Source organism: Theobroma cacao, chromosome 10 (genome assembly GCF_000208745.1).
Source record: "Theobroma cacao cultivar B97-61/B2 chromosome 10, Criollo_cocoa_genome_V2, whole genome shotgun sequence".
NCBI classification, from domain to species: Eukaryota; Viridiplantae; Streptophyta; class Magnoliopsida; order Malvales; family Malvaceae; genus Theobroma; species Theobroma cacao.
Genome location: NC_030859.1, coordinates 4,979,412 through 4,996,080, shown reverse-complemented (window position 1 = coordinate 4,996,080; position 16,669 = coordinate 4,979,412). Strand labels below are relative to the sequence as shown.

The 16,669-nt window shown below is 33.7% G+C and overlaps 2 protein-coding genes across 2 annotated transcripts; both read right to left on the bottom strand.

The window, feature by feature from the left end:
• Positions 564-5,250, bottom strand: LOC18586512 (uncharacterized protein ycf45). The gene is made up of 9 exons (XM_018129619.1): positions 4,621-5,250; positions 3,926-4,140; positions 3,304-3,454; positions 3,004-3,195; positions 2,583-2,745; positions 2,231-2,472; positions 1,658-1,834; positions 1,314-1,475; positions 564-986 (listed from the first exon to the last, which is right to left on the bottom strand). The coding sequence occupies exons 1-9, from the start codon at positions 5,086-5,088 to the stop codon at positions 684-686; spliced, it is 2,073 nt and encodes a 690-aa protein (XP_017985108.1). The 5' UTR covers positions 5,089-5,250; the 3' UTR covers positions 564-683.
• Positions 6,197-11,252, bottom strand: LOC18586511 (ACT domain-containing protein ACR10). The gene is made up of 6 exons (XM_007009953.2): positions 10,879-11,252; positions 10,213-10,434; positions 9,014-9,119; positions 7,246-7,582; positions 6,637-6,921; positions 6,197-6,546 (listed from the first exon to the last, which is right to left on the bottom strand). The coding sequence occupies exons 1-6, from the start codon at positions 11,030-11,032 to the stop codon at positions 6,409-6,411; spliced, it is 1,242 nt and encodes a 413-aa protein (XP_007010015.1). The 5' UTR covers positions 11,033-11,252; the 3' UTR covers positions 6,197-6,408.

The following is a 16,669-nucleotide window of genomic DNA, read 5'->3' as shown; positions in this document are numbered from 1 at the left end:
GGCTACGTGGGTGTTGTACTTACTTGAAATGGGCCTTAAGGTACAATACTTGTTAGCCGAAGATTGGGCCTCTATGTCTGGACTGGCCCACAGTAAAAGGAATTTGAAAAGAGAAGTATTTGAAATAAAGGGAATTTTTTACCAAAAAAACAGCTTAAATTTGAAAGTAATCTTATTTTTTATCCACTAAAAATAATGTTTCAATTCATGCTTTAAACATATTTTTAGCTAATCTGTGATTTAAATTAGTAGATTATGGTAACTAAACCAGTATGTTCATCAAATAATAATAACCAATTTCGAGTTAAACTCATTTATGTTCATTAAATAAGATAAACCGATCAATTTCAATTAAATTTAAGATTTGTTTCATAAAAGAGCCAAGTTTGCACATACATGTGTTAAGTTTGTTAATGATCACGAACCAACTCATTTATTATCTATTTATAAAATTGTTTTTTAAATCTCGTAAGAAGTTATTTAAAGTAAACTTATTTATTGTTCCGTTAAAATAAAATAATAATTTTTTAATATATACTAGTAGGTTATGATTCACAGTTTCATTGAGAAAGAAATGATAATAAATGGCATTATATAAAAGATAAAAGTAATTATACAATGAGATATTGGTACATGTATCAATCAATGATTGAAATATGTTACAGTTGGAGACTTTTGCCAAATTATTCAGGCAGGAGGGGCAGCCTCGTTACACTTGTTCCTCCACTGCTATCGGTTTGAGGCTTCAAGCCAGTTTCATTTTCTACAGTTGTAGTACTTTGGAGGGATTTAGATGACAGCTTTTTGTTCAATCTCTGGGGAAGAATCTGCAACCTGGGATTAAGCTCAGTACCTGAGTTTTCTGCAGCCAATTGATAGCTTTTGACAAGCTCAAGTTGGCGGGCAATTATTTCAGAACGTCTAGGGAGAAGCTCCACAGGTTCACCACCAGGAATTACAATATACTCGATTGCCAGACGAACCTCCTACAAGAAAATTTATATGAATAAAAAAGAGAGATGTCAATTAACAAGAAATTCATGAAGAGTAGATCGGAAGTTAGTTGGATGATGTTTAAGTGGAAATTATTTGATTGAGCATGACAAGCACAGCGTTTCAAAATTTTCCGGCATTAGAAAGTTGCAGCATCACTATAAATTACGATAGAAGTATCACTTATCAATGATAATCACTAGCATTAGTAGTTTAGTGCTGATTTCAATAAATATGCATTTTCACCAACAAGTATTCAAGAATAATTGAAAAATATTGGAACTCTAATGAACAAATAGAACAAGGGAACGATATTGCACCTCTAAGGCATCAATCTCTTCCAAGGTGGGTTTCCTTTTTGGTGCATCATCTTCAATCTCAATATCAAAAGAATTTTTGTTAGGATGTTCTAATCTTGAGCCATATGATTCCCTTTCAAGAATCATGCGCACTGCCTTGACCATTTGTGCCATGGTATTCGACTGCAATTCCAGAAAAGCAAACTTATATCAATTAAACACATCTTCAGGAGCAGAATGTTTCTTTTTTTTTTCTTTTATGATTACATTACACATCACCATAAAAGATTGTAGCAGGAAAAAGAAAATAAATGTGAAATTGGTTTTTTTAGCATGATATTTTGTGAACATAGTTATCAGGATACCTTAATGACAAACATTGGCAACTTGTGGAACTTTGCTATTCCACGAATCCATGGATTCTGCTTTATTTCAGAAGCAGATGCTAAAATTGCATCCGCCATCCCAATGTCATCAGTGACATCTATTTCATCTTCAAGCCCCATTACTGCTGCTACTTGTAAGAGATCAGCTTCCAAGATCTAAAGGGCACAACCAACCAACAAAAATGATATTAGCACTGCCTTGCACATCAGTTATAATAAAGCTCCCTGTTGCCTCAGGGGAATTACTGAAAAGTTCTTTGAAGTTCTTGTAAAGGGCAGAAGGGTAACACATTTCATCAAGCTTATCAATCCCACCTCCAATATTCTATAGAGTGCTATCCAATAAAACACGAATCATGATCCTTTCTTTTTTTGGGAAAAGTTCCAATACTACTTATAAATTTAGATCAAGTATTTCTCCAAGTATCTAATTTCCTTTTCCCTTTAATCCATTTCCCCACAACCAATTTTTTTCAGTGTGGCCTCAAATTAAGATACAGAGTGAAAAAAGTATGAAAAAGAAGTATGGAAATTAAAACTTGTGTCCTTCACCTTGTAAGTGTAAACGCATATCGGTGAGATCCTTTTGCTCACAGATTGATTAAGTCTTTGTTTCTTAATAGGTTTAGGAAGACTGTCTTCATCTTCATCATCAAAATCTACTTGAGCAGATTTTTCTTTATTAACAGGAAAGTCAGACTGTTCAAGATGGTCAATTTTAGGCATTAGAGTTGACTTGAGAGAAACATTAGCTTCAGCCTCCATCTGACGGATTTCGAATAAAGCAGATTTTCCTGGCAACCACAAATGTTTCTATTTAAGATATCTGCTTATATAAAAATTTTAATTCAAAAACAGTAGGTGCAAAGAAGGCTTCTAAAGAAATAATGTTAGTATACTCTACCAGCCAGTATAGCATCCACTGTGGCATCTAGTCTATGATGAACACGACACTCAGTCCTAGATATCAACTCAACAGCGCATGTAAAAGTCGGTGGACCCTTCCTTTCAAGAATTGTCTTTTGCACTTTCCTCTTCCTTGCTTCCTCATCACCCAGAGTCACACTCTGTTTTCAAATGAAAAAATGACTTGTAATCTAATGAAACCTTCTGTAAAATGGCATAAAATGGGTGAATTTTACCTATCTACGTCAAATTTACTTGTTCCATAAATTTCCCTACAATATGTTACCCAATAAACAGACTAGGACAAACAATGTAAAATAACCTAAGTGATAAATCCAAAAGGCAAAGTAATCCCACTGGAAGTATATTGAAATCCATATGAGTGATACAAAGTGAAGACAAAAGGAGTTGCTTTGCACCTCAATGCCACCAACAAGGATCTGTAGAGAAGGGTTCTTTATTATGTTGTCAATAGTCATGCCATGGGCTGTTCCAACCAGCTGAACTCCTCGTTGAGCAATAGTGCTGGCAGCTAATGCTTCAAGCTCTGTACCAATTTCATCGATTATGATGGTTTCGGGCATATGATTCTCGACTGCCTCAATCATAACCTGCAAGGTAGTTGAACCCAACAACAATTATACTTAATGAAAACAATTGCCCCAAGCTTAAGGCATTTTGATGTATAGCAATGGGTAAAGCCACACATCACCACTCACATTATGTTGCATGTTAACATTTGGAACTTGCATTCTCCTTGCACGCCCTATTCCGTCATGGGGGACATCTCCATCACCTCCAATCTCATTTGATGTATCTACAATCACAACACGTTTCATGTGTTCATCTGCCAACATTCTAGCTATTTCTCTGCAAAAAGAAAGATTCTTCAGATACCCAAATCCTGTACCAAATAAAACTTACATAGTTTTTAGAGCTAGTTGAGTTTTTATGTAAAATCTCATAATGGGATAACAGAAAGGATTGAACCCAATAAACTACTTTCAAGAACTTTCAGGAAACTCAACTAGTCGGTTATAGTGATGCAAGATAAGACAATATTAAGATTAAAAGACTTTAAATTGAATCCACAGTCAAAATAGAAAATAAATAAAACAAAATAGTATTAAGAGAGGAGTTATCTCATCTTAACACATTGTAAACCTAAGCAAAAGAAGAAGACATGTTTTCATGAAAATTTAAAATTAATATTCTTTTAAAGTCTGAAGAGAACATTCCACAATAATTGTTTACACAACATATGATCTTGAGCAATGGAGAAGGCTTGAGAGGAACTTCAGCTCAGTAGATTGATTTTTAAAACATTACATAGGTAAGTACCTGATTAAGGTTGTTTTACCAACTCCAGGGGGACCTATGACCAAGATGGAACCTCCTCCCTCAACCAAGTCCCGTGTAATCTCAGCACTTCCAGACACAGCGCGACCCACCCGACAAGTGAGGCCAATTATTTGCAATTTACGGTTTCTAATAGCACTTATGCGATGTAAAGATCTATCGATACCCGAACGATTGTCATCCGAAAAGTCACCCACCTAGAACAAAATGAGGAACTTCACTTCACTTCACTTCATTTACTTGCCAAAAGAAGCAACCTCACTTTAAAAAGAACTCATTCAATCCCGACACCCACAAGAATCCCAGTTCCAACAGTTAAAGATACTACTAATATTTATATACCAATTTTGTTATCATCATACAAAAGATGCTGACCATGTTTGCAACATACAGAAAAAGTGACTGGATCTCTACCTGTTCATAACAGAGTAAAGCTAAACAAAACTATATCAGAAAAGTAAACTATACTGAAAAGATGGTAGATGCTGTCTGGTTCCACCCTGCGCCTAAACAAATGAATAAATAAAGGAAAACTGTAAAAGAGGATGACCCAGTTCATTAACTATACTAAAATACGTTCATGGTCTCAATCTTCCTATGCATAAACATTTAAACTTGCAACAACAACACAATTTGTAGCATAACAGAAACCAAGAGTAACCACCCATTAAAATTACCTTAGATATTGCATGCCTTAAATCTTCATGCTTAACAGGCTGTTCCGAAATAACCCAATCTCCAGAAGGAAACCTAGCGAGAGGCTTCCTCCCCAAATCCAAAACCACCTCAATCAACTCCCCAATCTCTTCATGCCCACAAAGCTCTCTCCTCATCCTCAACGGCAACATTTCGAGGAACAGCTCCAGCTCCGTAGGGGCCTCCACCCGGGAAGTCGAAGTCGAAGCCGAAGCCGGGTTCAGGTAATCCAAAGACGACCCATTCGAGAACGTGGTCCGTTCAGACGGTTTCCGGATTTGTGGGGTCCGGAGAACCGACGGCTGAGATTGCTTTATAGATGCCGCAGCTGCTCTTCGATGAGCTCCACGAGTCCTCGTTATGAAGTGGGAATGCTTTTGGCGTTGGTGCCATGAAGTGGCGTTGTTGGTGATGTCAATTAGAACAAATCTCGAATTCAAAGCTCTCATTTCCCTTTTTCTTTTTAAAGTATACTTTTCTCTGTGGCTCTTCTTTTCGTTTTATCAAGCTGGAGGGAGGAAACAGGAGAAGAAGAAAGAAGATATGGGAGGGTAACTGGCAAGGAGAAAGGAGAAGATTCGGAGGGATCTCCTCTCTGATTGGAGGGAAAGTGGGACCCAAACGGAAAAGAAGGAAGGTAACGACCGAGGAAGTAAGGAGGTTGGCCCTGGTAAGAGGCCACGTGGGGGAAGTTTGGATTTTGGTCCACATACATATTTGTTTGGAAGGGAGAAATACAGATGCTTTTGTTTGTGTTGCCTCATTCGTGGAACTCTTTACAAAAAGACTCTTCTCATTTTCCCTTCAACGAATTCAAAGTCTGTTTAACGTCCCCAACTTTGCCAAGGCATCAAATTTGACTTGGGTTTTTTTTTTTCGACATGTAGAGGACGAGTACGTTTTATTTATTTTTTCTTCTATCACGTGACGAAATTCTAACTCAATTTTATACGATTTTAAATTTTAAAATACGTCACTCATTAAGTTTATTAAATTCAAATAAAATAATAAAAAATAAACTCTCTTTCACCTCGAAATTTTAAATTTTTAAAATAAAATTTCAAGTTCTCAAGTTTTGACTGTTACGGTTCACCTTTAAAATGACGACGAAAGCGATATTTGTTTTTACTATTACAATTGAGTCAAATGTTTCAATAAAAAAACAATAATTGTCGATCTCGAAAGGTTTAATAAGACCTTACTTGTCAAAAATTTTAAATTTTTATAATATATTCTTATTTTTTAATACATTTATAATTTTAGCTTTACATAAATTTAATCAAACACAAAACCCTGACTTCGTTACTAATCTTGAATAACCATTGCACCTAATCATTTTTCTTGAGTTTATTCTAATTTATTATGGAGCAGGTTAAGATTATGTTGACTTGAAATGACTTGGGCACAGCCCGGTACTTCCTTCTACGCTAGTTTGGATGCTCCATGTCTGTTCAAAGTGCTCATCAGGTGATTCTCTAAGGAAGTGCAGTTACGCTCGACACAAACTAAACCCGGAAGCTTTAACTGCTCAGTGATTGCTTCATAGGCAATGCAGCGTGGGGAAAACCGAAACATCTTTATCATCTTTCTTTCCCTTTTTTTGGAAGGAAAACATTTTTTTTTCATTTCTTTTAAGGCAACTTTACAATTTACAATTCGTATGTAGTCAGTACCTAGCTTGTAGCAGAGACTCAACAAGACTAAAAAACATGTGCTGTACAGTGACCGTGAAGATCTTAAGGCGCCCAGGCAGATTTAGTTACCTTACTCTATTCCCAACCCATTAATATTTTCCTCACACCCTCCTCGATCTTATTCCTTGGCACAGGATAACCGTCTCCTTCATCAAGTAGGATCCTATATACTTCCCATTCGCGGTCATGGATCATGTGTCTTCCTATCTCAACCTGAGAAAACCAAAAGTTAAAACGGAATTGCGATTAGAACCTGGAAACAGCATTCTTTTATGACACTCATTAATGGATAGTGGTTAATACCGAAAAGATCTGGGTGTTAAGATTCTTAAGAGCAAGGGTAATGTCATGAAAAACAAGAGGCCGGCCTCTGCCAGACAACTCAACAGGGTTTGCCACCAGCAATTCAGTGTCCGGGCCCCGGCTCACCACAGCCAGTCTGAGAGGACGCCATAGTTCCATCCTCAGACGAGAGCATAATGCATTTTGCTTATTGCGGTCAACAATTTTCTTGCCATCAGCTTGCACAATGAACAAGTCCATCTCACATCCACCATTTTGCTTTGCAAAGAATCGTCCATAAGAAACCTGATATGGAACAATTAATTTGTAAATGGAGCATGTATAGGAAGGCAATCTGGGAGAGAATCCAAGCGTCATAGTTGTGGAACCTTTTGCAGTTATGACAAAACTCTTTATGACCAAGTTCTTTGCTTCTCAGACACTCAGAGTTTCAGAAGATATTATGCAATTTTAAAGCACAAACTGTCAAAATTGGGAGGAATGGACCATTTAAATATCATGAATTTCCTTCTTCTGATTTAACCATGGCAAGCAAATACAAAGCACTCTACATTAAGGAAAAAAAAAAAAACCCATTCAATAAAAAAGTTAATAGTTTAAGATATGTACCTGGATATTATAGTCCTTTAGGGTTCTCATGATATCATATATTAGACCTTTGTGGTCCTGGCAGAGGACTTGAATAAGTGTGTGGGAGGGACTAAGGGTGTTGTCCACAGTAATTGATATGGGGTTTGAAGCAAGTAACCCACCAGGATATCGTGCTGGCAGCTCTAAACTGAACATGTCTTCTGTGATTGCAGAAGGAAGAAATGAAGTGCCTTGTGCACAAGCAGTTATTTCTGGGCCAACTGATTCAATCTCACAACTTTCCAATATATCACCTAGTGCAGCTTTCAAGTGAAGAATTGTTTGACCCTGTCGTTCTTTCGTATGGAGAAGTTCCCTAAATTAAAAAAAAAAGGGGGAAAATCTAAGTTATAAAAACATATTAATAACCTCCTCCCCTCTCTCTTGCTCTCTCACATATAGCATGTGCTTGGAGCTATGTTAAATTTTTGTGTTATAATATACACAGACGCCTGCAACACCAAGCACACACACATAAATATATATCAAGAAACAGCAAAAACATGCATTGCCCCAGAAAATTAACATAATGGCACAAGTTTCCACAACCTTCTTTTCTTTTTTAATATTAAAACACACTCACACTCCATCACAATGTGTTTGGCAAAGAGGTTCTCTCTCTTCGATTTGATATAAATTATTTTCCTCTTAAAGTCAGATAAATTACATAAAAGGGAATTTTTTTTATTATCTCAAAAGTCCTACATGGAGGTCCAAAATACTAATTAAGAATCAAACTTCTTTTTTCTAACACTTCAAAAAATCATCAATTTAAGGATCATATGTAATGGGCTGTGAAATGTTCCACCAAATTTAACGGAAAAAGATCAAGTATAACTAAGGGATACAGTCATATGACAACCTCAGGGTTATAAAGCAGTGGTGAAACCATATACAGTGCTCTGATGTGTCTCCTTTTAGAAAACCCCCACTCAACAAACATCACTTTAAAAACATAGCATATCTGCTCTCTTAAGAAATCACATCATTTTAGAAACTAGTAGAAGTAGAACATTCCCTTTGAAGAGATCGGTTAGCTTTTGTGTTTAAGTGAAAAGCAATGATTCACAAGGAAAGGCAACTAGAGTTTAATTATGCTTAAATTAATCCAAATTCTAATTCCAATTATGTTGCTATACTCTTAAAATTCTGAGGGACTGCATAGAAACTGGAAAACCTAGCAGTTTCATGATCCAGTCAAATTATAAAGGAAATTCTTGGAGCAATGGTGCATCCCATCATTCGCTTATTTTAACAAAAGGATTAGCACAATAGTATACTGACTCCAAAAATTTTCTTTCAGAACCTATCTGAAGCAGCTGCAAAATAATAGTATGATATTTTGGTGGGAAATAATAATGGCATATGTCGATAAAACAAAGGACTACTCTACATATGCCATTGAGTCTCAGTGTAATTTCCTGATTACCTTATCTCAGTGAAAATTTATACCAAAACAGGTTAAATTTTTTCTACGCCAGATCCACTATGTTAACCTTAACAGCCTTCCCCTCTTCCACATGCAAAGCACATGCCATTTTCCGTAATACTTCATCTTCAGGTCAGCCGATGCTGGTTGTGGAGAATCCATTGTGAAAAAATTCACACTCTTAATATTCCAAAAACTTTACTCATTTTTGCCTATATGTACTAAACAATCAAACAGGTCTAAAAGAACTGAGCAACAGTGAAAAAGAAGATCAACTCCAGCTTTCAAGTTAAACAAAAGTTCTCAACACTGACAAACCTGGTATCAGTGATAAAAAAGAGGTCCATCACTTTTCCATCTGGAGTAGTGGATACCTTCACTTTCTTTATTGTAAGCTCCAGCTCAAAAAGGACCAGAGTTACATCTATCAAAACAGAAAACGCAAATTGATATTAAACTGAAAGACATGGGAACCAATTACCATAAACAAAAGAGAACTCTTAATGAATCTCAAAAAGCAACAACCACACTTTGTCATGGAGCGGCAAGCATAAGCAATTAAACAAGTACAGCAATTGACTTATTTAAAATAAACTTAAAAGAAAAAAAAAAAAACCTAACAGCAGATGGTAGAGGAGATGTGTTGTCTTTATGAACCTCCTTGCTTTAAAGGGAAAACAAATTACTTGGCTATGATGGGTAGTTCGTTAAGAAGAAAAGACTTGGTAATGTAGATACTCATAATGTTTTCATTTGAGAGGCTGCTTGTTTTACAGAAGAGTTAATAGTAAAACCTGTTTCCCTTCAAAAAAAAAAAAAATGCTCACGTGTCTTTTTGATAAGTGATGTCCTTCTAAAAATGCTCACATGTATTTTTTGATACCTGTTTTCCTTCTAACAATGCTTGTACTTTAAGAATGGCTCCAATTTCCTTTCACAAGACAGTTTCTAAATTCCATAATGCTCCAAATAAAGTAACTTAAAATTCTTCTCCTACTTTTCCGTTCTCTCCTCCAATCCAGACAAAATTCATACAAAAGTTTTACTTTTTAATACCTATTCATCAGAACTCATGCAATTCTCATTTTTTTCCATGCCTTTGGCTTTTCTAACACCTTGAATAACACTTAATTTAACCCCTAAAATCTTAGTCCCAAGGCAAAATAAAACATTAAAAAAAGGGAAAAAAGTCCTTCCCAAAGGTATTTGATTCTCATGAACATATTTCCAGTTAATAAACAATTTCAAAAGTTATCCAACTCAATTTAATAAAGTTATTTTTCTTAATTGCAGCACAGCTGGATTAGCTGCAAAAATCCTTCTGCGCTATCATGCACCTAAAAGAGAGGACAAAACCTCACTTTAAATCTTAAGCAATTAGGCAAAACAATATCCAAGTCTCATGATAATTTGAAAATGAAAAACAGTATAACAATTGAATGAGAGATGGCTAACCGATTGCCAATCTAGCATCACATTTTCTCTAAAAGATTAAATTTGAAGAGAAGAAAGTTCACCATTTAATAGGCCTTTTCTATAACAAGAACACCAAAACTTTAGAAGAAACACATCCAATGGCTTCGGCTGCTGGTTCGCAGGCTGGTAATAGTCGATTCCAGATGTCGAAAAATAGGATGGACAAACTTCCAATAGCCTTTTTTCCAACAAATCCCACCTTGTGTTTGTTTTCCCAACCACCCAAAGCACTACGTAGCACCATTTCCCATCTGTTGAAAAATCTTATCCACAAAAAAAAAAGTGCAATCACTAATTGACTTACACTTCCAGAATTCTTTGTACTATCATCAAAGAAAAAGGAAAAAATTGAAAAAGGATAATAATAATAATAATAATAGAGTAAAAGTAAATGAATCGGATATATCATAAGGAACATGATCAATCAAGTGATTTTGCTTGCTAAATAAAGTGAAGATATCTATATATTAAACCAAATAAATAGTAACCAATTTGATTCTCTGTTCATATCCCCAAAAGAATTACCAAAAAAAAAAATCAAAGGACTAATGTTCAACCAGTTATAACTTCCTATGAGGATTTAAAAAAAAAGTGAAAAAAAAAAGAAAATCACAATGACCCATTATTATTATTATTATTATTTGGCTACAACTCCAAAACAAACAAAAAAAAAAACCCAAAAAAGAAAAGAGTTGATTGAAGCTTACCTCCTCTGGCAATGCTTAAGCCAAAAAGCAAAATAATCCTACACAAATCACAGCCCAACCCAGTCTTATCCGGGCAATTCACTGATATCACAGTGGAATCCTCTTCCTTCTCAGCTGGACTGATCACTATAACATCTTCTCTCAAAATGCCCATCTTTCTCTTTTTTTGACTATCTCTCCACTCTGTTCTCTTGCTCTGTTTTTGCTCTGTTTCTTCTTATACTTCTTAGCTCCAAAGAGATGGGTTTTCTCCCCTTTCTCTCTCTCTCTCCAAAGTTTTATCTTTTTATCCTTTGCTTTTTTATTTCTGTTGTTCAGTTTTGCGGCAAATGGACTGGAGTTCCCGTCAAAGAGAGTGAACACAAACAAAACACAGGGCAGAACGCGGAGACAAGAGAGATTTTCTCTTTTTCTTTATCTCTGCACGGGATTTTCAATTTCTCGTCCCCATTTTTTAAGTATTTATTGACTGTAGAGACTTGAGACTGAGAAAAGATATTTTCTTTTCCATTTTAGTCCTTCGCGAGTTTAAAACGTGAGGGTTTTTTATTTTTTATTAATCAAGTGACATATGCTTAGCTGCATCTCTCCACGTGGCATTTTTTTATTGGATACTGAACAATGAATGTCAATGCAACTTCTTCCAACTTTCAGATTCATTTTTTCGGTCCATAATTAGAAAAAAAAAAAGTTTGTAAAACGGTCTGTCTCATAAACATTACTTTTAGTTAAAAGATTTAGACAAGAAATTTACATGTTAAAATATCAAAATGTAACTATATGAATTTGAAAGTCTTTATGAGATATTAATTACAATTTATACTAACAATCACGATTATTCTTACTCCATATAAGGTAATAACAATGGATATATTTAGAAGGAAATAAATGTAATTAATTTAGTCAAAAAATATATTTTTTTTAAAAAAAATTAAAGGTGTATTAACTCAAATCATATACATTAATATAAAAATATGTAACACTAAATTAGACTATCCACATATCATGTGCAATCTACATATAACTATCTCCTTTGTCGTGGAGGTTTTGTTTTTTTATATATTTATATTAGATTATAGCATTGCTCATTATGAGAATTTCTTATAAGTTATTAGAATATACACTTTTACCAAAATAGACAGTTGCTTTATTAAAAGAGAAAAAAGAAAGAAAGATATGTAAGCTAGAAACATTAATCTTTTTAAGGAAAAAGACCATATTTGAAGGAAATCTTTCAGAACTAATATTTTTTTTAAGACAAGTCAAAGACAAGGCTAATAGGATAGAATCCTTGGGCTTGTGGTTGTGCTACCATTCTCAAGAATGAGAGTTTTTTGCTTTGGGTAGGTAGTTGGGTGATGGTAGGTGGTAATATTTTGTTTTGATTGGTTTGTTCTTTTGAACATGCATAAAATTAAAATGTATTTTATGGAGTAGCTTTCTTGCTCTTCCTTCCATTGTAATCCTTTCTTTCTTTTCAATATCAACTACTACTTTGTATGCTTAATGCTCTTTATTTTCTTTTGTCCTTTTCTCCATCTAGTGACATTCAAATTCAGTTAGTACCAATTTTTTTTCCACAACTACTCACTTTTGTTTCTTCTTTTTCCAAAGTCTCCACTTTTGTAAAAAAATTCTTTAATTCATATGGAATAAATAGAAAAGAATATAAAGGTGGAAATGGTTTTGCATTTAATTGGATTTAGTTCCAATAATAAAAAAAGAACAAAATTTTAGAATAACTATGATTTTCATGATTATATTTTTTTACGGATAAGGAAAGATTTAATCATGTTTTGAGTTGTACAACAAGATAACTTTTTTCCATCCAATAAACTCCTTTCTTATACTTTTTTTATTCGATTGATGTTGGTGTATTTTCAAAATCAAAAGTTATATCACATAATGAAAAGTTATCTTAACTTAAGGTTATGTCACATAAAGTGACATAGTGTGACTATTGGATTGTAAATAGGTTTTTCATGTGAATGGTTATGTCTTTTGGTAAAATGATATGTTAGAAAAACATCTCTAAATCTAAAGATTATGAGACAAATTGAAAAAATACCACAACTCAAAAGTTTAAATATGAAAAGTTATTTTTTCAAATTATAGCTCAAAGATTATGTTTTGTAGAATAAATGGTTGTCCTTTCATGAAGTGATTATTAAAACAATACCCTTATCCAAAGGTTGTATATTGCAAAATGTAAAGATGTATTTTTAACAAAGTGGTGCGTTGATGAAAGGGTTATGTCCTTGAAGAAGAGACATTTGCAAGCTTATATAAAAGGCTTGTTGCCAACTATCTTGACACATTAAACCAAAAACAAACAAGATAAAGAGCAGAAATTTCAAAAAGCAATAAAAGTGTTATGTTCTACACATAAATATAAACACTTAAGTTCCCATCATCTATCAAAAGAATCTAAATTCCTTATAATCTACTTACTACAAAATGTAAGCTTTAAAGCTGAACAACTTTGCAAACCCTCATATGTATTTAACGATCTACTCTTGTAAAGTGCAAAGACAAAGTTAAACGTTAGCTTAATTGTATCCCTAAGACTATTCACATAAATCCTCTTTTGCATACCAAATGGCAGGGGCGAAATAAGTCTTAAAAATAGCACCTATTAAAAGGCTCACCTCGAACTCAAGTTTACTAGTTCCTTAAATTCCATCTAAACCCTATATGCACCAATAATAAAGGATTCTTTAGGTAAAGGAAGTGAAAGTGTTGCAACAAGTGAGATGCTCTAGAAATGACAAAGAGGAAGATCAAAGTAATCCTTAAAGTGTTAAGTGCTTTCTAACTAGAGGTGAAGAATACAAATTAAAGAACAAGTAAAGGAGGCATAATGACAAAGCATGATGGAAAATATGATGGAAAGAGCTAAGTAGAGAGAGTATTTAGGAAAAACTTTTAAAGAGTATTTTGATGAATTTATAATCCCTTACTAATGCCAAGCTTATATATATATATATTCACCAAGTAAGAACATTTTCCTAGAAACAATTGGTAGGAATTGCTTATTAAATAAATGAGAGTAGCTAATTTAGAGAGAACTCGATCTTTATAGAAAAATATGTTCATGATGCAAATTCTTTATTGAAAGAACAACTTATTGGATGAGCACGTTATCCCATTACGTATATTAATAGCACATAATGTTTTGTTGGACATATAGTGGTATTTCATAATGTTTCAATATCCCACATTACTAATGTACAAAAAGATTTAAGTGTTTTAAGTAAGCAAACCCATTATGGGTTTGTTGCTAGAAAGGGAAAAGAGTAGGCTCGCATGCACATAAGATCAGGTCACGCCTTGAAAAAATACAAATTCCCCCTGCATGCGAGGATACACATGAGTTAGGCCCAAGTGAACTTTTTGTACATTAGTTTTATTTTTTCTCAGCCTTTGACCCATTCCAGTTGAAACACTCTCAAACTCTACCTACATGCTGATTGAGTTTTATAACTCCCCTGATGGGTTAGGTCCGAATGAACTTTTTGTACCTTGGATTTATATTTTCTCAACCTTTGACTCATTCTAGTTGAAACAATCTCAAACTCTACCTACTTGCTAATTGAAATTTTATAACTCTCTTGATTTGGTGCAACGTTCACTTCAATTTAATTTTGAATCCCCTGATTTGGTGCAACGTTCAATTCAACTCTCAGCCAATAAATACCAACCTCTACCTTAGCTCAAAACGCACCTTTCAGTTATTGTTTTTCTTTATTTTCTGGTTCCTTTGCCTTTCTCTTCTTTACTTTCCTGCTCTTGCTGGGTCTTTTCTGATTTTATTTTTATTGTTCATAATATCCCTTATTAGTTTGCATTTCTTTGTTTTCCACTCTCTCTGCCTTCCTCTTCTTTACTTTCCTGCTCTTGTTGCGTCTTTTCTAATTTTATTTTTGTTGTTCCTAGTATCCTTGATAATGCATGCAAACTAATCAGAAAGAGTCTGTTGAATCTTGAGGATAACCCCTACAATCCTTTTGCACCGAGTTTAATACTTAAAAAGGGTAGAAATTATCTTCAAGGATAATTTTCCACACCTCGGACTTTTTTAAATTATTTATGTGCTTCGGCATTTTTCCAACAATCTTAAAGATAATGGATTCTCACACCTATAATGTTGTCGTCGTTGTCATTCCTATCATTAATGCTTCCACCGTTGTAAACATTGTCAATCTAGTGTAAAACAAAATCTAACATTGTCAACAAAGGTACAATAATAAAAAACCTAATTATAAACCCAACGATACTCATTCCTCCTTCACAATGCATGAAAAGAGCAATGGAAAACGACGAATCTGCTAATCCAAGAGTCAACTTGGTTGAAGCAAATGAATCCAATAACATAATTGTTATGGCCATTTCTCAGGCCAATATGGTGACTAGTGTGAAAGAATGAGTGGTAGACTTAGGTGCTACCAAGCATATTTATGAAAACAAAAATGCCTTTACCTTTTATACTCTAATAAGGGAATGAGAAAAGATAATATATCTTGATGATTCTCAAATTGCTACAATTCTTGGTAGAGGAAAATTTCTTTTCAAGCTCACATCTAGCAAGACCCTAGCTCTGAATGATATTCTACAAGTTCCTACTATAAGGGCAAACCTAGTTTCTACGGCTTTGTTAGACAAAGTTGGAGTGAAAGTGTCATTCGAATTTGACAAGATCGTAATGACAAAAAATAATATGTTTGTGGGTAAGGGATATTGTAATCATAGACTTTTTGTATTTAACATTGCAAATGTTATGAATAAAATTGCTAGTTTTTCTACTTACATGATGGACATAATTGATTTATGGCATGATAGATTATGACATGTTAGCATTCCTTATATTAAAAAAAAGCAATCACTAGGTTTAATTTTTAGTATTAAAAATGCATAATTTAGTAAATGTATAATATGTGCTAAAACAAAATTGACTAAGAAAACTTGTATTTTAGTAAATAGAGAATTTAAATTGTTAAGTTTAATTCATACTGATTTAGGAGATTTGAAACAAACTATAACTAGAGGTAGTAAGCAATATTATGTTACATTTATTGACGGCTACTCTATATTTACTAAAGTTTATTTACTTAGGCATAAAGATGAAGTCTTTAACATATTTTTTAAGTATAAAGCTGAGATAGAAAATCAACTAAATTAAAAGATAAAAAGAGTTAGATTAGATAGAGAGGGTGAATATATATCGATTAATAATAAATGTAAAAAAAAAGGAATAATTCATGAAATTAGTATTTCGTATTCCCCTGAATCAAATGGTGTAACTTAAAAAAAATATAACATTAAAAGAAATGATGAATTCTATGCTTGTTAGTTCTAATGCATATGAAAATTTGTGGAGTGAAGCCATATTATCTACATGTCATATTCAAAATAGAATTCCTTATAAGAAAACTAGGAAGACACCTTATGAATTGTGAAAAGGTTATTCTCCTAACTTAAAATATTTAAAAGTGTGGGGGTGTTTTGCTAAGGTTATGCTTCCTGATTCTAAGAAAAGAAAAATTAGCTCTAAGACATTTGATTGCATATTTATTGGTTATACAGAACATAATGCTACATATAAATTTCTTGTATTAAAAAATGATGTTCTTGATAATAATACAATTGTTGAAATAAAAAATGCTAAATTTTTTTAGCATAATTTTCCATTGAGAATTAACACAATTTCTCATGCACATTTCAGTAAAAATGATTTTGAAATACAAAATGATAATTTGAGAAAGAGTAAAAGACCAAGGAAAGAAATTACTTT

Excerpts from the sequence above, each read along its gene's own strand:
- LOC18586512 (XM_018129619.1), bottom strand. The coding sequence starts at position 5,088 with ATGAGAGCTTTGAATTCGAGATTTGTTCTAATTGACATCACCAACAAC. Across the intron at positions 3,455-3,925 it reads GGTAAAACAACCTTAATCAG|AGAAATAGCTAGAATGTTGG; the intron begins GTACTTACCTAT and ends TTCTTTTTGCAG. Across the intron at positions 987-1,313 it reads AAGAGATTGATGCCTTAGAG|GAGGTTCGTCTGGCAATCGA; the intron begins GTGCAATATCGT and ends ATTTTCTTGTAG.
- LOC18586511 (XM_007009953.2), bottom strand. The coding sequence starts at position 11,032 with ATGGGCATTTTGAGAGAAGATGTTATAGTGATCAGTCCAGCTGAGAAG. Across the intron at positions 10,435-10,878 it reads CTTAAGCATTGCCAGAGGAG|ATTTTTCAACAGATGGGAAA; the intron begins GTAAGCTTCAAT and ends TTTGTGGATAAG. Across the intron at positions 7,583-9,013 it reads TTTTTTATCACTGATACCAG|GGAACTTCTCCATACGAAAG; the intron begins GTTTGTCAGTGT and ends TTTTTAATTTAG.